Here is a 26,763-nt window from a genome sequence, read left to right on the forward strand (position 1 = left end):
TAAATTTTAAAAATAATATTATATTATTTTTTTCATGAATGTTAATTTTAATTTTTTTAAATATTATTTAAAAAGTCATACCATAATTTATAAATAAAATTTTAAAAAAATTTTAAAATATATTTTATAAAATAAAACCGGCATAAGTACAATCGAAACAACATCTAGTATTTTACACTATTCATGATGGGCATTCTGAGGTGGTGTTAATGATCCGGTCATTTTCTCTTCATGATCGTTCACGCGATGCCGGGAAATGAAGCCCTGATGCTTTGGGAATAATTCAACACTATTTACTGTATATATTATATTACATTAATACTGATATATTAATTCATAATTTCGTATTTTTTTTTAACTAAGATTATAGCATCCGTCCGTGGAAAGCATGGTGTCTAAAGGAAGGATAGTTTTTTTTTTTTTCCTTCCTGAAATTGTTCTACCTAGACTTCTACTCTACGCATACAATTGTATTTTTAAAAAAGAAATTTTTACCCATAAAATTTTGATCTCCAACTCCTGGTCTCAATCCCGAAGGGGGGGGGGGGGAGCCTATGCGTTTCTCCGAATAATTTGACATCCTGTCAAGGTGTTGTTACTTATTCTATCTGCAAAAAAACAGCGAGGCAAGCATGATGATCACACATTGTCATCTCAACACCACCAGATCCTGCTCCATTTAAAACGGGGGATTACGCACCAGAAAAGAATCATCCTTTTGTCCTGGATTCAAGGAATTGATCCTCTTCGATATACATGGCAAAACCCAAGTTATTTGCTTTTTGGGCTCAGATTTTTCCGATAATAGTCACCATTCTTTGCCTCCAGGGGAATACTGGGTTCGCTTTGGGGACGTCGTCATCAGACCCGTTTGTCCAGCAACAACGAGACAAGGTTGATAGGCTTCCGGGTCAAACGTTTAATGTCGACTTCGCACATTACGCTGGGTATGTCACAGTCAACCAGGAAGCTGGGAGGGCTTTGTTTTACTGGTTCTTTGAAGCTGCCTCGGACCCTGAAACGAAGCCTCTTGTTCTGTGGCTCAACGGAGGTCAACAACAGTCAACATTTATTTATGTTCATTAACCTTTCGTTTGCTTTATAGGATTGTTTCCTTGATTTATAGTTCTTTTAAGGTTGTGAAATGTCTGTCTTCTATAGGACCTGGATGTTCATCCATTGCTTACGGCGAGGCAGAGGAAATTGGTCCCTTTCACATTCAGCCAGATGGCAAGACCCTCTATCTCAATCCTTACTCTTGGAATCAAGGTAAATAAAATACCACCTACGAGGTTGTATTTGTTAATATTTCCTTAAAGTCCCTCACAGATTCATCCCTTTTTTGGTCGTCTTGCCTCCTATAAATCATGCAGTCTCATGACTGTGGAAGTTTTCATTCTCATATCTCAGTTCACTGTGTCCATTTTGCCCATCAGCTTTATTAATTTAACAATGCATGTTCAGTCAAAAAAAACTTAACCATGCATGCCGCAGCATAAACTGCGAGAAGTTGCCCTATCCATTGATTCCATTCAGATGTCTCAATCTAACTATTTGTATTGTTTCTTAGTTGCCAACATTCTTTTTGTTGATTCTCCTGTTGGAGTTGGATTTTCGTATTCAAACACTTCATCTGACATACTTAATAATGGCGATAGGAGGACTGGTATGAGTCTGACCGTTTGGTATCTGATAATTATGTTTTGAAACACACACACACACACACACACACAACACATATTATGCCACTCAAGTTTGATGTTTCTTCATTGGCAGCCGAGGACTCTTTGGAATTCCTATTGAATTGGTTCGACCGTTTTCCTCAGTACAAAGGAAGAGATTTCTTTGTGTCTGGTGAGAGTTATGCAGGTAAGTGAAACTCCAAAATTCCTCTTTCATATATAGATAAAAAGGACTACAACCTACAGATATTTTTGAGAATCATTGTTCAATAGTAGTGATTATGTCGTCAAATGGCTTAGTTTTGTACTTGAATACTAACAACCATAGGGAAATAAAATTGATGGGATGAGCTCACATGTAAACCATTTGGCTCCTTGATTCCACTTTGCTCAGTTTCTCAATAGAGGTTTCATCTTGCTCTGATACCTTAGTGTGCATCAACTGTTGGACCTGTGTTTCAGGGCATTATGTTCCTCAACTTAGCCAAGTTATTGTGAAGTACAACAAGAATGCCAAGGAAAAAGCTATCAAACTGAAAGGCTACATGGTATATATTTTGTCTCCTCAAAAAAAATAATTCCTTATTCTGCTTCTTGTCACAGTACAATGCAGTGTATAATATGTGTGTCTACCACTCTATTGCAGGTAGGAAACGCTCTAACTGATGATTACAACGATCACAAGGGAATTGCCCAGTTTTTGTGGTCGTCTGGTTTGATTTCTGATCAAACATATCAGCAAATGAATCTTCAATGTGATCTTGAGTCTTTCCTAAATCCTTCAGATTCATGTGTAAAAATTTTAGAGAATGCTGACAAAGAAGTTGGTAACGTTGATCAGTATAGTATCTTCACTCCTACATGCCCTGCTAATGTTAGCCAGACAAACCAGCTGGTGAAAAGAAAGCATGTGAGCGTTCCTTAAACTTAATACTATTGATTCTCTGTCTATTTCCTTTTTCTTCTCATTCTAAACACAACTATCTGATAATCAGAAATATGTGTGAACATAAATATGGAATCACGTGACATGTTCTTGCCGGTATGTTATGTCATGTTGTAGAAAGTTGGCAGGCTCAGAGCGGTATACGATCCTTGCACTGAGAAGCACTCCACTATATACTTCAATCTACCTGAGGTCCAGAAAGCTCTTCATGTTGATCCAGCTTACAAGCCTGCTAAATGGGAGACCTGCAGGTATTTTATTATCATTAGGGATACACTTTAAGAGCATCTATATGTTTTCCCATTGAATGTGCGTTATAAAAGAACAAATATGCTCAGGCATTCCAGGTGATTGATCAGAATCCATCTTATTTATTGCTGTACAAGATTAAAAAACCAAGTGACTTGAAATTTTCCCTTCATATGTTTAACTAGTAAATAAGATGAACACTTTAGCACCTTGCTGACATCCTTTCTTTATCAAGTTATTATGAAGCTCAAGTTGAACATGTGCTATATACTGCTTTGAATTGTAGGGTATGTAAGATGTGTCTTACTCTCTCAATGTTTTGCAGTGACGATGTAAATATGAACTGGAAGGATTCTCCATTGACAGTGCTTGATGTCTACCGTGAACTTATTCAGACAGGACTGAGGATATGGATGTTCAGGTTATTCTCCGCATGTTTAATGTATTTGGTTGATTTGTACCAAGTAGAAAGACACACAAAACACAATCATAGCCACATATATGCTTGTTGTCATTCATGCATACACTTGTATATCCATGTGCATAGATACCTCAAGCCAAGTTCACTCACCACTGATGTCATGTTGCCTTAGACATGATGACTCAAAATCTTAATCTAACGCAAGATTTGATGGAACTGAATTGCATCAAATAAAGCTCTGAAGTATGGATTTAGTTTTTTCCTCAGAACTGATGTTTCCTCAAGCATCTGCCAGTGTCCATACCAGATAGCAAAGTGCAGGTTTTGCATATTAGGCTGGCAACTTTACATAGTTTGGTGCATTATATCTTGTCAGTAATTTAGAAAGTTGTGTGGAATAATTGCGTGATTATTTTCCTGTTATTTGGAACATATAAGAAAAAAACATTTCTTAATGACATATTTGGTTCTCAACTCTTTTAACATGGTGGGAAATGCATGTGATTTGGAACTTAAAGGCCATACTTTTCATGCAGAATGTGATTGAAACTAAACCTTCCTGAAAATCATATACTTGCATTTCCTCTTCATTCACTATTTCTTCCACCAATCATTGATTCTCTTCCCATATGACAGTGGTGATACAGATGCTGTGATCCCAGTGACATCCACTCGCTACAGCATTGATGCTCTGAAGCTTAAAACTGTGAGTCCTTGGCGTCCTTGGTACGACGATGGTCAGGTAAGTGATTGCACAACATCTTTTTTCCCCCTAGCTAGTTATGTTGGAAAGATAATGTAAATGGATAGGCTTTGAGGCATAGTAATCAGTCCCTTATTATTGCAAAAAAAAAAGAAGAAGAAATAGGTATAGCCTGTAGGAATATTTTTTGGTATTGTATGCTTTTTGCATTATCACTATAAAAATTTGATACATGATGAGACGACAATTTAAATTTAAGGTCTACAGCTAACTAATAACACCCTTTACTTACAGTGTGGATTGCACCTAGGGGGTTTCATTAGTATTATTATTATTAGTTTTATATTTATTTATTGTTGTTAGACTTGGCAAATGAATTGCTTCTTATAAAGACTAGCCGTTAGGTGAAATACTGAAATTCCTAGGCTGTGTTTGTCATATGCATTTAGCAAGTAAATATAAAATGTGTAGTGAGAGAGAGAGAGAGAGAGAGAGAGAGAGAGAGAGGAGTGAGTTGGAAAAGAAGAAATATATTTGGTACACATATTTACTTGTCAGTCTGCTAAATGTTTGGTGCAATACTGCAGAGGATCTCAATATGTTGGGCATTAGATTCTTCAATATATGGAAGAAATTTTGTGAAATATCTAATCAGGAAAATATTTTTGTTATTTGACCTTTTTTTCAATCATCAATTCAGTCCTTGAGTTTTGACTCAGGATAACTAAGTCCTTATAGCTTTTTAAATTGTAACAATTTAGTCCTTATGGTTTTTTTGAATCATTACAGTCAGTTATATTGAGTCAAATTGGGGGACTAAATTGATAATTAAAAAAAATAATAATTTAGGGACTAAAAATTGTAGCATCCCTATCTAACTTGATATCGTGCTAACTAACTATATATAAATAAAAGTCACAGGTGATAAATGTCTCAAAATTGTGAACAGGTGGGAGGATGGACACAGGAATATGAAGGTCTGACTTTTGTAGCAGTAAGAGGAGCAGGGCATGAGGTTCCTCTGCACAGACCAAAATATGCTCTTGCTCTCATCAAAGCCTTCCTTGCTGGAACTTCCATGCCTTCCCTTGACCTTCACCTTCTCAGTGCCTCTTGAAAATGCACGTTTTCATTTTTGTTTCACTTCAGACTCTTCAATAAATTCTTTGTTTTTTTTTTTTTTTACTGAACCGGTCTTGCTTCTAATTTCATTGTTCATTCATCGTGTGTCCACTCTTTGCTGTATGAGAACTAGCACAACTTACACAAGATCACTGTTTTTGTACGGGCTACTTCCATTGCTTGTCACTTACTTTAGGGATAATTTAGTCATAACAATAATTTGTAAAATGCCAAAAATGATTAAGGTACTTAAATTCAATTTCAAGATTCTATGGTACTTAATGGTTATTATTGATTTTTGTATGTCCTTTTTTCTTTGAAAAGAAATTCTAAGGTGGACCTGTCGTACCATGTCATCCATGGAGTATTCAATAAAAACATCACAATCAGATGATATTAAAAATAAATTAATTCTGATATTAGTGATAATAGAAAATGAAGATGCAAGAATTAAATAGGCATTTTATTATAAAAATAAAATTATTAAAAATAATGACACATCAATTTTATTGGATGGGATATAAATGATATGATGCACCAAAGAACTCAATGTATTGAATATAAGCAATTCAAGTCTTGTGAAATGTGTTTCTTATTTTAATAGTATAATCTTTTTTCTTTTATATTTTTATTACTTGACATGTCAAAATTCGACATGAAAGATTTAGGATTTGTTTAGTACGATAGAATTGAAAAGATAAAAATTAATAGGGAAATGAAATTAACATTTTTTTATGTTTGGTTGGTTAAAATGAGGTTAAATTTATAAAAACTATTTTTATCAAAATTCAATTTTGCAATTCCGCATGTCCTTTTTCATTTTTTATCTTTCCCTTCTCATCTCGTCCTATCTTCCTATTGAACCATTCTTAGGGCTTGTTTGATTTGAGAAGAGAAAAAAATTTTAATGTTACATTGTTTGGTTTAAAAAGAGAGGAAGAAATAATATATAGATAACTTTACCCTTATATTATTAATTTTTTTAATAAAATATAATTATAAATATATAGAATAAATATTATTGTTAAATATATAGATTAATATATTATTAAAAAATGAAAAGTACCAATTAAAATAATGAATATATTAGTCATTATATAACAATTATATCTCTCCTCTTTCAATCCTCTCAATTTGGAGGGAAGGAAAGCAAAATCCCAATCCTCCTTTTCCTTCAACCAAACAAACTTTTAATGTCACATATCTTCTCCCTCCTCTCACTCCTCTGCACCAATCAACTCTCCTCCACCGCTCATTGTTTATCCAAGTAAGAACTCGCTGAAGGACCTGGATTGTTGCCTTTACTAGGCGAGATGATGAAGATGGAGTCCTAAGCGAGCTAAGTCTAGGATCTACAATCAGTGAATTCTTTGCAATTTTGACACCGGCATCTGCAACCAACAATAAGGATTTCTTCTTTGTGATTTCTGCTTATGATTTCTTCTTCATGATCTCTTTTGCCTTTGGCATTCGATTTTTGCTTCTCCTTCATGATTTTTGAATATTGCATCTTGTCAACGATTGAAACCCCATCATGTGTAAGGAAGACCTCAGCGATGACGGCCAAAGACAGTGATGGCATCGCTGTGAAAGGTGGACGAGGTGGGTGTCTCTGCTCTGCATATCTTTCTTTGATTTTCGTCATTTCCAATATCTGGTTGAATTTGAAGTCTTTTGTGGCTCCACTATTTTGATTTTGTTTCTAGTTTGGTTATTTTGATTTATGGTGAGTGATTTCGGTTTCAATTTTTGGTTTGGTCTGAATTTCAATTTTCAATTTTGTTTATGGTATGGTGAAATCGTGAAATTGAATGGCAGTGGATGTGGGAACTAGATGAAATCAAATGTCATATTTGGTATAATGGTGGACAGTGGTTCTTCACTGGGGGTCTGAGTGGCAAGACAATGAATCGACGATGGTGGATAGTGGTTTTGGGTTGAGCAAAATTTGTTGGCGTGAGGGCATTTTAGTCTTTTTAAATTTCAAATATTAATATTAAATAAAAATAATCTTTCAATTTCATATAAACATATTTTCAAAACTCATTTTTATATTTATATTAACTTTTATATTTATTTTTATTTCCATCAAATTTATTTTTAACAAACTAAACAGGGCATTAGTATTATGCAAAGAATACCGCAAAACCCGAGATGTAGAGAGAGAAAAAGACCAGATATTTTCTGATGATAATTATTTTTTTCAAATTGTCATTTAAAATAAAAATTTGTTATGAATAGGTGAGGGCATTTGAGAGGGAAGGAAAAGGGAAAAAAATAGCCTATAATTTGTTTTCTCAATTGAAAAACAAATAAATAATTGTCAACCAAAGTGCATGTGTTTTTTCAGTCTATGCCATTGAAGTTGAAGACATTGCCCAATTTTATCAACTAAAAAAACATATTATACTGTTTTTGTAATATTAAAAGAGTTAAAACCATTGCCATGCTTCCCTTTTATGATATTGTCTAAGTTACTACTTAGGTTAAAAAAAAATAAGATAATGTTAAAAAATATAATATATTTTCAATTAATAAAGTTTTTCTAATTTTTTTTGAATGATATAATTAATAATATTTTCTGATTGAGGCATTTTATTGAATAAAGACAAATATTAAAAATCTATTTAATTTTAAAATTAATTAATTAATATATTGTGGATGTGATTTAATTAAAAATATTTTATAATATTTAATAAATAATGGCATAATTGACTAATTGTTACAAGTACAATTTATTTGTTAGTTTTAATTATCCTTGTCAATTTTTTCGCCAAGGACAAAAATTAAACCTTTCCAGTAAAGTCTGTCTTTTTTTCATTCTTTCAAATTATTATTATTAAATACTAATGAAATAACCCAAATCCTCCAACAAATTAAACTTGGCTAGTATATTACAGTCCTAATGAGGCAGTGCATGTATTCTGTGGTCTCAACACACGGCAAAGAAGAGATGAAAGGATAAAACATACAAGGTCATTGAAGTGCCTCCACATGTTGGTTTCCACCCACAGCTTCAGCTTCAGCTTCCTCCTTGGTCACCTCGTTTAGCTCAATTGAACGCTTCCTCTTCCATGGATTTTACTGTATCGAATTGTTCTACTTTTTAGTGCCCATGTAAATTCATGGCCTTGCTTAGGTTTCCAGTTTCTTTGGACACCTTTGATTCAAAGAAGGCCAATTTCCCTTTGAATTCTGCTGATCGTAGCTCCGGCTTTTCGCCTTCTTCCAGTTCCCTTCATGCGCTTCGAGTTTGCGCTTTCGTTTCTTTGAGCAGGATCAAATACGTCCAAGTCTCTAGGCTCGAAAATGAGCTATCCGGTGTTTCCGATGACGGTTTGGACGAGGGGAATCTGAACTCGAGATTTGAACCTGGGAAGAAAGTTCGGGTAGCAAAGAAGGTAGCGAACAGAGAATTTGAAGTGGATTTGAAATTTAGATACAAAAGGAAAGATGGCACACTCGATATAGACGAGTTCTTTGTATATGATGGTGATTTTGATGTAGATTACTCTTCCATTCGGGTTGACTTGAGCTCTGAACTTTGTAACGCGATCTTGAAAAGGCTTGAAAAAAGAAGTGATGACAAAGCTCTGGTGTTTTTTCAGTGGATGACGAGCAATGGTAAGTTAGAACAGAATATTGGTGCTTATAATGTGATTATTCGCATGTTAAGTAGGAGAGAGAACTGGGATGCTGCGGAGAAAATGATTCAGGAAATGAGAAGCAAATTTGGTTCTGAATTGAATTTTCAGGTTTTTAACACGCTTATCTACGCATGCTCCAAACGGGGTCTTGTGGGGCTAGGTGCAAGATGGTTTCAAATGATGTTAGACTCTGGTGTTCGTCCAAATATTGCGACCTTTGGTATGCTCATGGGGCTTTATCAGAAGGGTTGGAATGTTGATGAGGCAGAGTTCACATTTTCAAAGATGAGGAGCTTCGGGATTGTATGTCAATCTGCTTATTCAGCGATGATTACTATTTATACCCGTTTAAGATTGTATGAGAAAGCAGAAGGAATTATTGGGTTGATGACAGAAGATAAGGTGCCTCTTAGTCTGGGAAATTGGTTGGCGGTACTAAATGCTTATAGCCAGCAAGGCAAAATGAAGGATGCTGAAAATGTATTTATGTCAATGCAAGAAGCAGGGCTTTCCTCCAATATCATTGCTTATAATACAATGATAACTGGGTACGGGAAGGCATCTAACATGGATGCTGCTCAGAGCCTTTTTCTGAATATGCAGAATGTTGGGATGGATCCTGATGAAACCACTTACCGTTCAATGATTGAAGGTTGGGGTAGAGCTGGTAATTTTGAACAAGCAAGAAGGTACTATGGTGAGCTGAAACGGTTGGGATACATGCCCAATTCCTCCAACCTGTACACATTGATAAAATTGCAAGCCAAACATGCAGATGAAGAGGGTGCCATGACAACCCTTAATGATATGCTGGAGACTGGATGCCAGTATTCTTCTATTCTTGGGATTCTTTTACAAGCATATGAGAGAGCTGGAAGAGTTGATAAAGTGCCACTTTTGCTGAAAGATTCGTTTTATCAGCACATTTTAGTCAACCAGAATTCTTGCTCAACTCTGGTCATGGCTTATATAAAACATCAATTGGTGGATGAGGCCTTGAAAGTATTGAATGACAAAAAGTGGAATGATCCTCATTATGAGGATAATTTGTATCATCTGATTATTTGCTTGTGTAAAGAGGTAGGCTTGCTTCAAGACGCTGTTAAAATGTACAGTCAAATGCCCAAACATGATGACAAGCCAAACCTGCACATTTCATGCACTATGATTGACATTTATTGTATCATGGGTCTCTTCGAGGAAGCAGAAAAACTCTATCTGAAGTTGAAATCTTTGGAAACCTCCCTGGATATGATTGCTTTCAGCGTTGTTGTAAGAATGTATGTCAAAGCTGGATCTTTTGAAGATGCTTGCTCTGTTCTGGATGAAATTGACAAGCGACCAGATATCATTCCAGATGTTTTTCTGTTACGTGATATGCTCCGCACTTATCAACGATGTGGTATGCTGGATAAATTATCTGATTTATACTACAAAATCTCAAAAGATCGAGTGAATTGGGACCAGGAAATGTATAATTGCATCCTGAACTGCTGTGCACGTGCTGTGCCTGTAGATGAGCTTACCAGGCTTTTTGATGAGATGCTTCAGCGTGGATTTTCACCTAATACAATTACCTTCAATGTCATGCTTGATGTCTATGGAAAAGCCAAGTTATTCAAGAAGGCGGAGAGGTTGTTCTTCATGGCTAAAAGGCGGGGCCTGGCGAACGTGATTTCTTACAATACTATTATAGCTGCATTTGGGAAGAACAAGGACTTCAAAAACATGTCATCAACTGTCCAGAAGATGAAATTTGATGGCTTTGAAGTTTCCCTGGAAGCCTACAATTCAATGCTAGATGCTTATGGAAAGGATGGTCAAATGGAGACTTTTAGAAGCGTATTGCAGAAAATGAAGGAGTCAGGATGTACCTCTGACCACTACACATACAACACTGTGATCAATATTTATGGAGATCAAGGATGGATTGATGAAGTCGCAAGTGTTCTCAGCGAACTGAGAGAATGTGGACTTGGACCTGATTTGTACAGCTATAACACATTGATCAAAGCATATGGTATTGCTGGAATGGTCGAAGATGCTGTAGATTTGATTAAGGAGATGAGAGAAAATGGAATTGAACCTGACTGCATAACCTACAATAATCTTATCACGGCTCTTAGAAGAAATGATAAGATTTTAGAGGCTGTTAAATGGTCACTGTGGATGAAGCAGTTGAAGTTGTAAATTTCATAAAACTGCATCCTCGATGTGGTCTTGGGCCTTTCAATCGTGCTTCTCTGAATAATATCATGAATTACAGGTCCAAGTACTCCTTTGATTCTCTTTATAAATTATTTCTACCAAATTTATCAATATTAATGCAAAAAAAAAATAAAAGGAATAGAAGTGTAAAATTTCAAATATATCCTTTTATAACAAATATAAAGTGATATCATTTTATTTTTTCTTTTGTAAAAGGTAATTTTAAAAATATTTTTTAAATATTACCTAAAAATTTACACTGTAACTTATAAATGAGACTAAATAAATCTTTTAAAATGTGTCTTATAAATAAGACTACAATCTGACCTTTAACTTCCTTGGTAAGATATGTATGTGTGTATTTTTTTTAAAATATTTGTCTATTTTGATTTTGCTACTTTGTATTTGAATAGCTCATCCTTTTAAGATTTTATCACTTGATCGAGTGATTTTGTGATCTTGTATTCTTAAAAATTCCTTGACAAAGTGTCTACTTTTTCTGGGAGATAATCCATACAAACAGGGACGAATCTAGAATTAATTACATGGGGGGCCATAATTGAAATTTATCTAAATGCGGGGGGCTCTAACTGAAATTTTATCCAAATATGGAAAGCTAACAATAATTTTTACATTTTTTAAAAAACAAAATTATATTTATTTAAAAAAAAATTGGGGTGGGGGCCACACCCCCTAAATTCATCACTGCATACAAACTTCAGTTAATTGGATATTATCAGTTTCTCTACCTTTAAAAAAAGAGAGTAATAATAGTTCTCAAACTTACACAATTTGCTGACATCATGCTTCCGTAAAATATTACAGGACAAATCCTTCTTTGCTTCTGTGGATATAACGTTATATTTGCATTTTGAAGAATGAGTGTTAATTCATTAATTTGCTTCCTACATCCTGTGACCTCAAGTTCGAACTTTTTCTTTTTTGGCTAAGAAATCTCAGTAGAATTTTGGCCAATGACTTAAGTTCTGATATTGATTACAGAGGTCTTGACTTTTCAGGGGAATAGTGGTACAAGATGTTGACTGCAACTCTGCAAGGGCAATAAGAGGACAGATGGGATCATAGGATAGGAAGTATTTGGCGGCACAGAGAAATGGTCAAAATTTAAGCATAAATTTCAAGCATTTATATATTAAACTTTCAATGAAACGTGACTTGGATTTTCTCCCCTTTATGATTCAGCATTTTCATGATTGAATCGCAAGAAGTATATTTTCCTTGTTATGTTTATTGAACACTCTGATAACAAATACTTACAAGCATTTTTGTCATGATGAAATATCTGGGGGATGAGAAATCGATTATTAGAATAATAAATGAAGAAAAAAGAATTGTTGTTTCCAGCTACAGGCATACTTAAAATCTATAAGACTGTACAACATTTATGGTTATCCTATTGTGCCTGTATTTCATCTACAACTATAGTCTACAGTATAATTTATTCTGATTTGTAAAACTTCTCAAGGTCTACACAACTTAGTATGCAATTATTAGCTGCATTAACGCTAGTCATGAATCAGTCCTCAGAATTCTTGCTTGCAAAAGTTTTCTTTTCCTGTAACCACTGGATAATTAGTTACTTGTTAAGAGGACTACGTGGTGAAATTGTGAAGCAGTTGGTTAGAAAGTTTCATGTTTAGTTGATAGTTGATAGCCGATTGTTACTTGTTGTCTACTACCAAGTCTACAAGACTGTACAGCATTGTAGTCGGAAGCCTAGGAAATAAGAATACTGTTGGAAGTCATTTTCCTATTTTCTCTCACTCTTCCTTCACTTTCTTCTTGTTATCATTAGTATCAGAAATGCACTTTGAAAATGCATAATCATATGATAAATCACGGCAACTTTCCATCCTTTGCTCCTCTCCAATAAAATAAAAAGGGAATGACATTTAAGGCCTTCTTAAGAAAATTTATCATAATAAAGCCTATAAATTATTTTATCAAATATAGTATTGTGAAAATACATATATGTTGTTAAAAGCTGAATATCAACTTGTTAAATTTCTAAGCAAACACTAATGAAAAATACAAGTTAAGGTTCAGTTTTTAACAACTAACACGCAATATCCAATGTAAAACTGATGAGCCTTTATTATAATAAAATCCCTTTAGAGGGCCTAAAATGTCATTCTCCCTAAAATATAAATCTATTCATACATTATAATACACATAAACAGAATAATGCTTTGAATTTGCATTGTCAGGCTGCTGGCACATATCTAGTAGAGAAAGATATTAGACTAAAGTTTACAACAGAGAAGCAAAACTCACTAGTTAAGAATATACACATGAACCTACTAAATTCACTTTTCAGTAAAGCCTACTTCTGACATGTTCAAATATCCTATATCTGATTGATTTGTTCTTATTTTTATACACAGAGTCTATCTCTAGGAATGTCTCACATGGAAAATGCCACTGTCCATTAAGCAGCAGAGCCGGTGAACAAAATTGCAAACAAAAAAATCTTACTGGGAATCCATTCTCTACATGGTGTAACAGGCAATGAAGCTTTATATCCACCTGAATCAGCACCTAGAAGATCATAGTACTGTTCTGAGCATTCTAGCAACATAAGAGTTCTGGAAAATACCCTTGGGGTCTGTTTTCTTTCCTTGGCATTTCTTGGAGGCACCATGGGTCACTGTTCCCACCAAAGCTTCCGAGACAGGTTGTAATGGAAGGTAAGAATGTTGATGTGGAAACTCATGATTGTGGTGGAGAAATGCTCAGTTGAAAAAGTATGGTGACTCAAGAACCTTCCGCAAGTCAAAATCACCTCTCTCTGGCAGTCCAGGGAACGTCAATCCTGGGTATGATTTCTGAAAGTCTTCCAGCAACTGCGAAATTATTGATTATTCAATTATGACAAGGTTCTTTTTAAGGACCGGATTATAACAAGTGTAAAATAAACAAATAATGAGGTTTGATCCCACCGTTTGGTCTAAAAGGAAATGGCTAAGTAGCTACTAATAGGGACACTTTCAATGTATATGGAGATCCGATGCAGTTAGAGTATAATAAGATTCTTTGGCAGTCTCTCTATTAAAGTTTTAGGTCTTGATAATGAGCTTATATATACATACATACATATATATTTGATCATGAGAGAACGGGATAGCCCTTCTCCCCAACTATTCCCACAAAATCAACTAAAATTCTCATGATACAGACAGAAGGCAAGGACTTACATTTTCAAGTATGGGCGACCTATAAAGCCCCACAAATTCTTCTCTAAGAATCTGATTCATTTTCTCCACATCACATGCATGTGTCCAGAATGAGTCATGAACCCCTGCAAGCACAAATTATTTTACGAAGTTTAAGCGCCACAAACATACATGCAAATTTTTACACTTCAAAATCTAAAATACTAGTATAGAATCAAAATTATTGACTTTGACAGGAGGTTTAACAAATGACTGTTTATAATTTCATAGGTAAAATTAGATTTTCAGACCTGCAAAACGCAAGCCAGCATCCCTGCAGGCAAGAGCAGTCATCATCATGTGTGAACCATCTAGCGAATGTATAAAATTAGGAGGAAATGCAGTTCTCTGTTTTCTGACATGAACCTGGAATACCATAGTATAATTTAAGTAACAAGCAAATGGTTCATTAGTTCATAAAGACAGACTGACATGAGTAGCTGGCCTACCAAAAAAAAAAAAAACAACTTACTGCATCACCCTCCCTCCGCAAAGCCAAAACCTGAAGAGATGTTCTGACCTGCATTACATGGTATGGTAAGATCCATTATTCTAGTGTTTCAAAATAAGGGCTAAAAAACGGTTTAATAACAAGTCTAATAATAGCACAATTTTTTACTCGAGGAGAAAAAAAACTACACAATTTGAATCAAATTCATATTTATTGGCACCTATCATGGGTTTCTACAGCTAATAACAGCAATGAAGTATACAACACAAAGAATTTTGCTTTCCTGAACCATGGTGTCGTCCGGCATTTAAGTCATTAATTCCAATGCAAGAGTGCTATTGCCACCTCAAATAATTTAGTACTCGTGTATCATATAAGTGACTGACTGATATATCTCGATTATACTGCCTAAGTGCAAAAATATTCTTTTCCTTCTTTTCCACAGTTGAGTTGCAATTGAACAAATGGACCTCCAAGTAGCATACAAGCCTTAACACTTTCTCTTTCAAGCTACCAAAATGGATATTATATATATACATATATATATAAATTAAAAGCATGTCATTCAGATTTACGATCAACAATCCAAAATAGGGTTGCACCTGCTGAAATGAGGGGAGAAACACCAAGGCACCAACAAGTGCACATGTCAAATGATCATGACAATATGTTACGGAAGGGAAAAGGTCTATGCAGATGGCTTACCAGATGACGTTCAGTTTTACAGTATGGTTGTACAACGGGAAGACCAAGAGGAGTGGTCCACCGAACAGCCTGATTGTCAGAGGCAATCACCTAAAAAAAAAAAAGAAAAGAAAATAAAGGATGCAAATACATAAACCACATAAAAAAGTTTCAAAACCAAGAAAGGTCGGCACTATTTCATGTGACAATGGTGTGTACCTTTGCACAATCACCAAGCCAATTCATAATGCCACGCGCAGCTTCAAAAATTTCCCCAAGCGCGTCCAAGGTCACCTAAAGAAAGCAAGGATGATCATTGATCACATGACTAAGTATGACACAAACAGCTTAAACCATAGTATTTTATATGGTCATACAAACGTAAAATAGGGTATATGTATTTTTTATAGCATAATTGAATTAAACCCTGGTGAAAATGAGCACCCAACTAAAAATACAATATTATGAAATGATTGACTCCATTTCAGCTTTTATTTGGGCATGGTTTCCCAAAGATTACGTTAAAAGTAAATGTACACAACTACACTCCTCTCTTCTTCTATAAAAAATAACTAGTCAACTCACAAAACACTTCAACAGGGCTGATTCCATAATTAGACGATAATGATTACATATAAGGAATCCATAACAGTCTCTGACAGCTAAAATTTAATCCTCACATTCAACAGATGGATGCTTACTTTCGCAGCATAGCAAGCTGCATCAAATATAAGTTTGTCATCAGTTGTGAGGCCTTTCTCCAACAATCTTCTTTTTATTTGCTCTCTTGCCCCGACAAAAGTAACACCATAGACAGAAGTCATAACTGTCTGTTTGACTAGTTTCCTATCAACCTGAAAGTATATGAGACTTAAGTGTAAGAGGAAAGACAACAGAGATTCAAGCCAATTATCGGACCACAAATTTTGTCATATGCATATCTTCACCCTTTAAAAAGAATACTGACCTTGTCAATTAAAACCTTTGCTAATAAAGCTTTTGGATTTGTAGTAGGATCTTCTTTGCTGTCCTTTATCATAATATCATGAACCCTGCCCACATTTATAATTTATAATTGAAGCAACAATGCAATATTAATCATCCATAGTAATTTGGAAACTTCCTTCGCAAATAAGAGAGCCTTCTCAAGTATAGTCATTCCAATGACGGGCACTTGCAATTAACAGAGGTTAAAAAGAAAAACCCAATTGCAATCAATGGACTCGACATACCTAACAGCAATCTCTGAGTAAACATCAGCCGGCTTCTCTCTAGCAACCAAGTTAACTGCAGCAGCCTCCAACTGATAGAAGATTTAATCCAGTCAGATGACAATAATAGATGCAACTGAAATTAATTATCAGAAGCTAACTTTATAAATAAAATAAAATAGCAGCTGTATATACTTTACAGTTAACATTCCTGGTCACAAGATGGCATGTTAAAATCGCCGATTCATTATGGTGTGCTAAGACTACCATGTATAGACGACATTTATTATGCATTAAGCAAGCTGTCTTGATATGATGTTGCAGGTGTTAAGAAAAATTGGTTATCTTAACACACGACACTGACGTTTGAACGTTTCTAAATTCTTTGTGACAGTGACAGAAAAGAAACAAACATTCATACTTAAGATCATCAAAAAATTCAGTGAATATAAAAATGTTTAAGTGAAAGAAAGCACAGAGAATAGTAAAGTAATTGCAAAAGTGAAGAAGAGTTAAGTAAACCTACACAATCTCTTCCCAAGGCAGCATAGTGCTGTAAGCCATTACAGGAACCATCCTAAATATATAGCAGAATAGTGTCACCAATACTAAAAGACAAAAGATAAAGCAAACATTTTTTAAAAGAAAGCTGAATAAATAAGGTAAAGATACCTATGATGCGAACTGAGAAGAGGCAATTATGCAGTTAGCTCTAGTGTTTTGCGACCAAAATTTTCAACTTTTTATTTTTCTTTCCTTAACCTAATGTATACCTTCAGGTAGTACGTTCTCATTAAAGATCTCCTACAATGTTTCTCTGTGCCACATATCAAGACAGAAGAGTTTGTGGCTGATTTGACACCTAATAAAATAAGCCTGCAAAATTATAACACTTCTAATAGACTTTAAAGCCTCCAATTACCTGATGAATTGGCAGATGTGAGACAACAGCATGTGGTGATGAGTTTCTTAAGGCTTCTGACAGATTGAAACAAGCAGCAAGGCATTGGAAAGGATCTTCAGCCATTAACCACCATCGCTTACCATTAATTGGGTTATCGGCAGAGTCAAACACATCATGAAGATGGTTCTCCACAAATTCTAGACGTCCATCATAAGACAGCTTTTCAACACCACCTGCATACAAATTCGCCAAATGTATCTTCAGCCACTTTAGTCCGGACTTCCCCAATGGCCGTCCTTCAGCAAACTCAAGCAGTCCTCGGCACAGATCAGAACTTAAATGATTCAAATGAGGATGCATTGGATATGCTCTGCCACGGAAGTCAAGATTGTGGGGATAGTAAAAACCTTCCTCATCTTTCATTTTTCGGGCCACCTGTATCAAAATGTATTTTATTATTGATTATTACTCATCTAGATGGGATAGATATATTATACAAAAAATAATTGAAATTATGCCATTCATGATTGACAAATGTGTCTATGGTCATACTGAACAGCATTTGGGAATCCAAGAAGTAGGCTAGAAGATAGGTTGTTGATGTAATGACAAAAATTTTCAATTGTTCAAAACTAATATCCAAGGATATCTGACAATAAGAGGGAGGTCTTACCGAAAGCTTAAGCTCAGTGTCACATCTTTGAGCATGCCTCTCTAGATTAATTTTCTTTGCCTTCCTCACCCTCCATTTCCACTCCTGAATTAGCTTTAATTCCTCAATGAATGGCTTTTCTGGTATGGGAACCTACCAATCCAAAAGGAGAATATATGTAGGTCAGATGAATCACCAGGCAATAATATCAGGAATTCATCATATTTCAAGCTTATTAGAGAAGTTGCGTATGGTGTTCATGTGGCCTGCATTAGACCAAACCAATTTTGTCCAATAAGTCGTGACATATTCAAATCCCTGTTAAAAGAAAACTTCTCTTGTTTATAAGAATCCTAACAACACACAGTTGTTTAGGGCCATCAAATGATCTAAAAAGTCACTCTCTAATGCAAATAATATCAGAATTTATTAAAAGTTGTTAGTATAAAACGATTTAAATTTAATTCTGTTAATATAATTTCAGCGGGATAAGACTTGTTGTTGTTGTAATATAATTTTCAGAAGAAATGGGTAAAATAGGCAAATAAATACTCAAATGAACAAAAAATTCTTTTATGAAGACTTCTATTATTATGTGTCACCCTTAATCTTACAGAATTCTTTGAAAGTTTGTGCTTACATCTTGACGATCAACCAGGCCTGCAATGTTACCTCCTCCACCCCAGATTGTCTCAACAACACCAAGCAATCTTCTATTTATTCGCCATTTGGTATTTCCAAGCACATCCAAAGCCTTAAAATGTTTCAGTTAAATGAAGAACAAGTCAAGCTTATATATCAAGATGAAGTTACTATTGAAGAAGCAGAAGCAATTATGCCTAACAAATATACATACGTCTATATATATAAATATTAATCCAGTGGGTACTATCCAAAGTGTTGCAAATGTAAAAGCATAAGTAAATGGGTATGTATATAATAAATTTTTTAAACAATTACTAAATTTAGAATTAACTATCTTGTAATGACTTAAAAAAGGTTCCTGACTACTGTTCCAATGTTATACCAATAAAAATGCACAGACCTTGTAAAATACCACCTCATTCTTTCTTAGGCAATGAAAAAGGAAAATGCATCTTTACATATAATACCTCAAAAACTTTTTGCATTTGTTCCCCTTTGACATTCTTCATTACATTTTGTTGCTTTCTAGATCCATGAGTGCGCATAATATAAGAAGGCAAGAACAAGTGTCCACCTTTGTCATATCTGGAAAGAGTTTTGGAAGATCTTAGAAGGGGGAAGAGGGAGGAGAGAACCAGTTACAGTTTCAATCTTCTGATTAATTATCTTCTTCTTTCTTTGGTTTGCCAAGGATCAGAACAGTGCTATAGTCACATAAACCTAATCAAATACATGCTTTTCAATGAATCATGCAACACAAGACAAAACCTACTGTTCTCAACATCAGACCAGCCAACTGAAAAGTGGTCCTTGAGCCCTTTCAGTTCAATACCTGTAACCAGCGGTCAAGAATTATGAGGACTGACCACAGCTAACCAATTTGACAGGTTTGCTATAGGTTGACATATAGGCCTCACAATTGCCTTGTATTCCAGTAGTTAACATATATATATATATATATAGTTTATTTGCTTCAAAATGCTAATAATTGGCTTGAAACCCCAACCTTTAGGTCTGCAAACAAAGAGGACTATAACCATTCCTATATGCTTCTTGTAAGTTATCTATAATATATTTACTACATAATATACTTTATGATAATTAAAAATTATTGTTTCAAGAAATAAACTGATCATAATTTTTTTATGATCTAGCCAACAAAGTATACTTTCAATTTTCAAGCCATTATCAGGAAAATCTTTTTTAAGATAAAAGTTTTGAAATTTTGTTATCCCAGCCTGTATAGCATCAAGAAGGAAAGGCAATTCCTTCTTTTATTTGCGATGTCTATTATTCCCTCATAATCATTACTCAACAATGTCTTGGTTATCATAACTATTACTTATCAAAATGGCCATAAGGGCTGTCCCCTGTTAAAATAACTTTTTCTTTGGTTAAATTTCTCTTCCATTCCGTTATAGAAATAAATCAATTGGACCTAATAACAGGATAAAATATAACTCAATAAACTAAAAGACTGAAATGTTTTGACACTATTATCATTATCCCATCAATAAAAAATATTTGGACAAACATAATGGATGATTTGCAATTTTTTTCCCTTATTTTTCTAGCAGCTAACAATATATCATAGAATAAAACCCTTAGTTATATTTTACTCCCTCTGGTCCTTATTATAAGATACTTTCAATCGTTTCATGTATATTAAGAAAAATCAGTTTTTTCTTGATATCATAAAAAAAGTAATATGTACTTTCATTTTTACCCTTGGATTTATTTAAATAATAATACAACTACATTAAATACTTTTACACTAATCAAAAAGGGGTGAAATTGGAAAAAATGGTTTAATCAATACAAAGTGCCCTATATTTTAGACTAAAAATTACTTCTCGAAGGTGTCTTATAAATAGAACTGGAAGGATTATTTAGTTATTTTATATTTGGAAAAATCATATCCAGCCCCCTCCAAAGAGAATTAATCACAGATAAGGACCAATGCGGAACGAGTTGTTATTAAAATGGGAACATGACTTGTTTTTTCTTGAATAGAACTTGTCGTTAGTCCTTATCTGTGATTAATTCCTTTCGGAGGGGGCTGGATGTAATTTTCCATTTATATTTTAATATATATGTTTATTCATATAATTATTTTAAATTTTGTTAAAAATCCCAATTGAACCACTTTTCAACCACAACCAAGTCATTGCATGAAACAATATCACTACTCCCCTCTTGAGCTCATTGACAACAAGTTTCCAATACACACACACTAGCATGATCCAAGTCATTTGCCGTACCCTTTCCACTTTTTTGGAGGTATCAACATTGGCATGTAAGGTATTAACATATGTTTAGCCTGCGTGATAATAAGGGCAATAAATGTTAAGCAAAGTAGCAAACAAGTTAAGATATATCTATAATGTTTCAAGAGCAAGTAAAGAATACTGATAACATTCATAAAAACAAACCAAACATATTTGGAAAACAACTGAACAGCCAGTTAGTAATCATGTGGAACAGGAAGATGAATTATTTCAATAAGAACCTTCTTATCTCAGCAAGCACTAAAAACAACAAGAACACAAGGAAGTCAAAATAGATGGATCATTAAGTTTTTTTTTTTTATATATTTTTAAGTACAACATCTTTAGCAAGATATTTAGCTGATTGGTTAAAAAGCAAGGTGGTGAAAATCTTCTCTATTTCTGTATGAATGCAAGTTATTTTCTGTGGAGGAAGGTTTGGGGGGGGGGGCACTTGCAAACTTCAAATATGGAAAGATAATAAAGACGTTGTTAGTGATACTATAATGGACAAAAACAAGATATCTCAACTTACAGATTTATCAAGCCCAGCAAGGACTAAGGGATCACATTCTATAACGCCATAATTCTTCAAAATCTTTTGCCTACAAGTACAAATTGTTATTCAGAATGGAAATAGATAAAAAGATTATCATGGTTTGGGAATTTTCATCAACCATCAGCAAAATAAATCCAGGTACATTCTTTTTTCTCACTTTACTACCAAACAGACAATTGAATTGGTATTTATTCTTTCATTTCATTAGGCAACAATGATGTTAGCCAAACTCCTCCTAAGCTAAAAGGCCAATGGCGTTTAATATCCATCGGGCATGTGTGTGGGAGAGGAGGGGGAGAATATAAGCATCATATAAACAGAAGGAAAGTGAGAAAGAGAAATATAAGTACCAATAAGGATGCAATTAATCAGGCAATCTCCCACCCAAGAAACAGCCGATCTACAATTTCTCTAATGTGACAGTTTCATTACAGTTAAGCTAATGGTTGAGCTCTTAGAGTATTAATTAATTCTCAAAAAAGAAAAGTTAAATAAAAGAAAAAGTCTAACCTGGGATACTTCAATACAGCTTGAAACCTGTGCTTGAATGCTGGTCGAATGTCAGGTGGAAAATCAGCAGACTGGGTAACTGGAGACTGTATATATGCTGTTTCAATTAATAAGTCTATTAATCGACATCCCAGCTGCATAGTTCCAAAGTTTTCCCCATTAGGTTCTGATTTAAAACCAAACCCCCTCCCAAAAAAGAATTCCCAATGAAAAGAGGGGAAAATGATGGAAAGGAACAACACACACATACAGTGCACACAAACCTTAGCCTGGGTATCACGAGCCCATGAACTAAATTCTTCCTTTTTCAGTAGTGTCTGCACTTTTTTATGTCTTTTCCTCCTAATCAAAACATTTACACGTTTCCTTAGTTTTTCTCTATCATTGTTCAGGCTGTCCTCAGCATTAACTATTGTCCTCTTACCCTGCTGACTTCTAGTTTTTTCCAGGAATTTATGAATTCTTACCTGTAAAACAATAAGATAATTACAGCATATGCTTGATTTACAAAATAAGAGGAAGTGGAAACAATCAGGAAAGGGTGCACTTCTTTTCTGACATCTTCATCAAAAGCTACAGTAAACAATAACAGCAAATAATAGGTGATGTAAGGGCACAGAAGTAAGCTTCAATGACTAAAAAGCAGGTTTTACGAGTTGCAAACAAAACAAGCAACCAAAGGATCTATATTGGTAACTGTACAATTGTTATTGAATACTTTTACTATTTTATGCTACCATTTTTCTGACAATGAGGGCAGAGTGGTCAGGACATGCCACCAGAGAAAAACCGCAATGTGCAACAGTAATAAAAAGTTCAATCCAAGGTGCCACTGCCACCCATACAGAGGTTAACCAACTTATTAATACCCAGGAAAAAAAATACACACACAAAACAAGATTATCAGGGTATACTCATCAGATTTCACTTCCACGACAATCATAATGTTTACAATGAACTCCTTTTATATGCTTCCCAGATATAGATAAACTGGTTGCGCACTTATCAGTTATCAACAACCTCCTAGTTCTGATTCTTTTAACAAAAACTCAATATCACTCCTTAAATCTAACGCGCCTGCCATATTCAACATAATTGATAAAAAACAGCAGACCGCTCCCCAAAAGAGAAAATGTTAAGATTCAAATCAATTACCTCTTGTTCAATGGCCATCCCAATCTGAACAGCAGCCTGAACAAGCTGAACACACCCCGCCTCATGCTCCAGCATGAGTAAACCCACCATTTTATGCATAACAATAAGGGCCATTTTAGCTGCAGGCAACATATCAATATACGGTGAATATGCCGCCTTCTTCTTCTTCGACATCTGTGACTTCTGCTCCCTCTCTATAGCCTCCTTCAGGGGACCAAACCACCCTAAAAACAGTGCCTTCACGTGAGGCAAATTAGGGGCCAAGTTCTTCTCACGCATTTCTCTTTCTAGTTCTCTATACTCCTCCACCATCCTCTCCCATGCTTCAGTCTCCGCTTTAATCTGCCTCCTGCGCAGCAAATTATACTTGCTCTTCTCAATTTCCTTAAACTCCAATTTCAACTCTCGACTAGCTATATTGTTCTGCCCTTTCAAAAAGAGCGAAGAAATCCAGGGTGGCTCCTGAATAAATATTCTCCGGCTTGACGACTCCGGGGGGGCCTGGATTTGATAAATTCTATTCACGACGGGATTGAATGGATTGAGTGGATTGTCGAGGTCGTCAATGAAATTATCGTGGACAGAATCCGATAAAGGATGGAATTGAATTGGGTTTGAGGGGGAAGTAATGGTCAAGGGAGAAGAAGCGGTGGAAGGATTGGGAATAGAGAGAAAGTGACGGTTTTTGTGAGGTTTTCTTTGAACGTAGAGGCTAGTTCTTGTATGAGCATGAACCTCTAGGCTAGGAAAGGAAGCTGCTAAGCTCATTGTGGAGTTATGGATCGGTGGAGAGGGTGGAGAGTCTGGAAGGCATAGAAGTACCTGCATAAGACGAGGACAAAACCTCGCTTAAACCTGCGAGCGGAGGCCGACAACACCAACTAATGCATCTCCATCGCACTTCAATGTTGTGTTCGATGTTGATTACATTTTTTTCCGCCAATATTTTAAATGCATCTTTGTTATGTTTATGCTGCTAAAGCTTTTGGTTTCTGGTCTTGTTTATTGTCCAGCTTTGTTGTTTCTTTTTCGATCAAATTACTCGAATGCGTCAATTGTACTTCCCTTATTTTTAATTATAAAATATTTTTGAATAAAATTTTACATATTAATAAATTTTATTAAATATACTTAACAATCTCATTTTTTTTAAAATAAAAAGATAAATTTTTAAAAATATTTATAATTTAATATATTAAAAAAATTAATTACAAAAAAAGAGTAATATTAAAATTGACGTATTTAATAAAATTTTAATCTACTCAAAATATTTTATATTTTAAAATAAAAAATTTTTTATAAAAGTGTCCTATGAATTAAGTAATGAATAAAATTATCTTTTTATTAAAACAAATATGTTCAAAAATTTCAAAATATACTATATTTGTTCGATTAAAGTATATTTTAAATTCTTTAATTTTATTTAAAGTTTAAAGTTAATTTTTTAATTTTATAAAGTATTTTTTATATCTTTAATCCTAATATCATCACTAAAAAATGATTATTTTGATATTAATCATTGTTAGTTAAAAAAATTAAATTTAATATATTAATATTTAAAGATATTTTTTTAATATTTAAAAATTTAATATAGGAATTATTTGCTAATGAGACTAATGATATTAGGATTAACAAGTTAAAAAATTAAAATAAAATTTTGTGTAAAATTAAAGGATAAAAGATACACTTTAATGGTTTTATCCATTTATTAATGTTGAATTAGATATTTCAAAAAATATAAAATATTTTTAATTTTTTAATGTGTAATTAATAAATTTTAAAAAAAAACTTTGAATAAATAAATCATCCAATACTTCCCTTTAAGTGAGTAGTACTGCTTCTTCTTCTTTTTTTTTTTTACCAAAAAAAGTGAGAAGTATGGTTAAGTAAGAGTAGAAAAGATAATATTAATTTAAAAATAATTACCTAATTTATTATTATGTTTAATTCAATTAAAAATATTCTATGTTTTTAAACAGACGACTGCTCTATATTATGTTGTTTTATTCATTAATCATTTAGTTACAACTCTTTTTAACTCGTCGCATGCTCCTTTCATATTACTAAGTTTAATTGTTTTAATTCTGATATTGCTTTTAATCTTATTTTATTGTGGAGTTATTATTTTTTACGTTTAATATATTGATCTTAAAAAAAACAAAAATAAGACACCAACTCATGCCAGCATAAATGAAAAAGACTTTCATCACACGAATAAAGAATTGGAAATTCAAAATCTCATTCTTAATTGAGTGAACTTCTCATGAAGCATACATATCATAAATTTCATAAATAATTGCTTGTTTCAGTAAATATTATCGTGACCCGTGAGGTGATATTGAGCCTGTGCGGTTTAGCTTCCGCAAAAGTCAACACTTAATCAATTAGGCAGAGAGAAATTTAGTCCCTTTTCTTCTCTACTTACCCTAAATTAAGCAAATCCTTAATGATCACTTGTTCTGAATATACATGTTATCCCACTGGTCTTATTTTCAAAATACTTAATAATTTCACTTGTACTGATCTTCTACTTTTTATCTCGAGATACTTGTCTGTTTATTGACTCTCAAAAGGGTCAATAGTGTTCATTCCTTATTATTTCTATAAAATAAATGAAAAGTGACCATGGTCAATTTGTCATAGACACGTGCATGTGTAATGTATGTGATGTTGTTTTGCGTCTTTGAAAAGCTCAAAATTTCACTTGAAGTATATACAATGCATGTTTTTATGTTATACATAGATTAAATTTTGTTAAAGATTGCACATCATAAATGTTATCATTGTATTGTATGGAATATTCAGTTTTCTTAAAAAAATTATAATTAATTTAAAAGTATCGGTCATGAATAAAATTGTCATATTAATAATCAATAAATAATGGTAAAAGCAAAATACATTACGGCTGGTGGGTTCACTATGAAATTCAGATCCAGTCCACCTATATAGCCCAACACCAGAAAAAAAAAAGGGCAGAACCGAGAAGCAAGACGGATTATCAATATTATGAGGGGGAAAAATACAAATTGGCCACATGTTTAAATTAATTATGAAAGAGATTGGATTTAATAAAAGAGATTAGTCTCGTGATAAATTAATATTTAAATTTTTTACAAAAGAGGTGCTCACATTTAATGTCAGGTAATATCTCGAATAAAATCGTCTCTAATAGAAGGATATCAAAAAGAACTAACAATGTCAATTAATCAAACTTACCAAGGTGAAGTCTAATGAAAGAAATTAGTCATTCATAGTGTGGCAAGCTAAGTTGTTAGGGCTAGTTTAGTATGATGAAATTGAAAGGATAAAAATGGACATGAAAATGAAACTGAAATTTTTTCATGTTTGATTGGTTAAAATTTAGTTGAATTGAATTTTTATATGAAAATTATCTCCATCAAAATTAATGAAATTGAATTCTATAAAAGAAAGAAAATAATTTTCAAATTTTAAATTTCTAATTTCATTTTTTATTCCTTCCTCTCTCGCTGAGCTTATGTTCATAGACCTAAAT

At 33.8% G+C, this 26,763-nt stretch overlaps 3 protein-coding genes across 8 annotated transcripts; 2 read left to right on the forward strand and 1 right to left on the reverse strand.

Moving 5' to 3' along the window:
- Window positions 1-525: 525 nt before the first annotated feature.
- LOC129319234 (serine carboxypeptidase II-2) lies at window positions 526-5,400 on the forward strand. Its single transcript, XM_054964235.1, has 10 exons — window positions 526-1,051; window positions 1,162-1,269; window positions 1,571-1,666; window positions 1,777-1,869; window positions 2,145-2,230; window positions 2,329-2,592; window positions 2,746-2,879; window positions 3,203-3,298; window positions 3,935-4,040; window positions 4,951-5,400. The coding sequence occupies exons 1-10, from the start codon at window positions 757-759 to the stop codon at window positions 5,116-5,118; spliced, it is 1,446 nt and encodes a 481-aa protein (XP_054820210.1). The 5' UTR covers window positions 526-756; the 3' UTR covers window positions 5,119-5,400.
- An 894-nt stretch (window positions 5,401-6,294) lies between these two features.
- LOC129320496 (pentatricopeptide repeat-containing protein At4g30825, chloroplastic) lies at window positions 6,295-14,052 on the forward strand. 4 transcript variants are annotated; one of them, XR_008595785.1, is made up of 4 exons: window positions 6,295-6,725; window positions 8,024-11,036; window positions 11,981-12,095; window positions 13,384-14,052. XR_008595785.1 is itself a non-coding variant. In XM_054965986.1 (2 exons), exon 2 carries the CDS (start codon window positions 8,249-8,251, stop codon window positions 10,958-10,960), a length of 2,712 nt encoding a protein of 903 aa, XP_054821961.1. In that variant the 5' UTR covers window positions 6,295-6,725; window positions 8,024-8,248; the 3' UTR covers window positions 10,961-11,042. The 4 variants fall into 4 exon arrangements, 1 of the variants encoding a protein (XP_054821961.1); XR_008595784.1 differs by having other exon boundaries at window positions 6,296-6,725; window positions 8,014-11,036; window positions 11,998-12,095; XR_008595783.1 differs by having other exon boundaries at window positions 6,296-6,725; window positions 11,998-12,095.
- On the reverse strand, window positions 13,167-24,154 carry LOC129320495 (DNA-directed RNA polymerase 3B, chloroplastic-like). Of its 3 annotated transcripts, XM_054965982.1 has the most exons (19): window positions 23,250-24,154; window positions 22,358-22,561; window positions 22,095-22,228; window positions 21,561-21,630; window positions 21,020-21,078; window positions 19,226-19,343; window positions 18,754-18,867; window positions 18,135-18,266; window positions 17,480-17,896; window positions 17,084-17,134; window positions 16,579-16,649; window positions 16,314-16,398; window positions 16,048-16,200; window positions 15,566-15,640; window positions 15,368-15,457; window positions 14,684-14,731; window positions 14,463-14,577; window positions 14,194-14,297; window positions 13,167-13,842 (listed from the first exon to the last, which is right to left on the reverse strand). In XM_054965982.1, exons 1-19 carry the CDS (start codon window positions 24,075-24,077, stop codon window positions 13,732-13,734), a joined length of 2,979 nt encoding a protein of 992 aa, XP_054821957.1. In that variant the 5' UTR covers window positions 24,078-24,154; the 3' UTR covers window positions 13,167-13,731. The 3 variants fall into 3 exon arrangements, with proteins under 3 accessions (XP_054821957.1, XP_054821959.1, XP_054821958.1); XM_054965984.1 differs by lacking the exon at window positions 22,358-22,561; XM_054965983.1 differs by lacking the exons at window positions 19,226-19,343; window positions 21,020-21,078.
- Window positions 24,155-26,763: the final 2,609 nt, after the last annotated feature.

Source organism: Prosopis cineraria, unplaced genomic scaffold (assembly GCF_029017545.1).
Source record: "Prosopis cineraria cultivar Desert tree isolate PC_DT_omini unplaced genomic scaffold, ASM2901754v1 PC9, whole genome shotgun sequence".
Classification (NCBI taxonomy): domain Eukaryota; kingdom Viridiplantae; phylum Streptophyta; class Magnoliopsida; order Fabales; family Fabaceae; genus Prosopis; species Prosopis cineraria.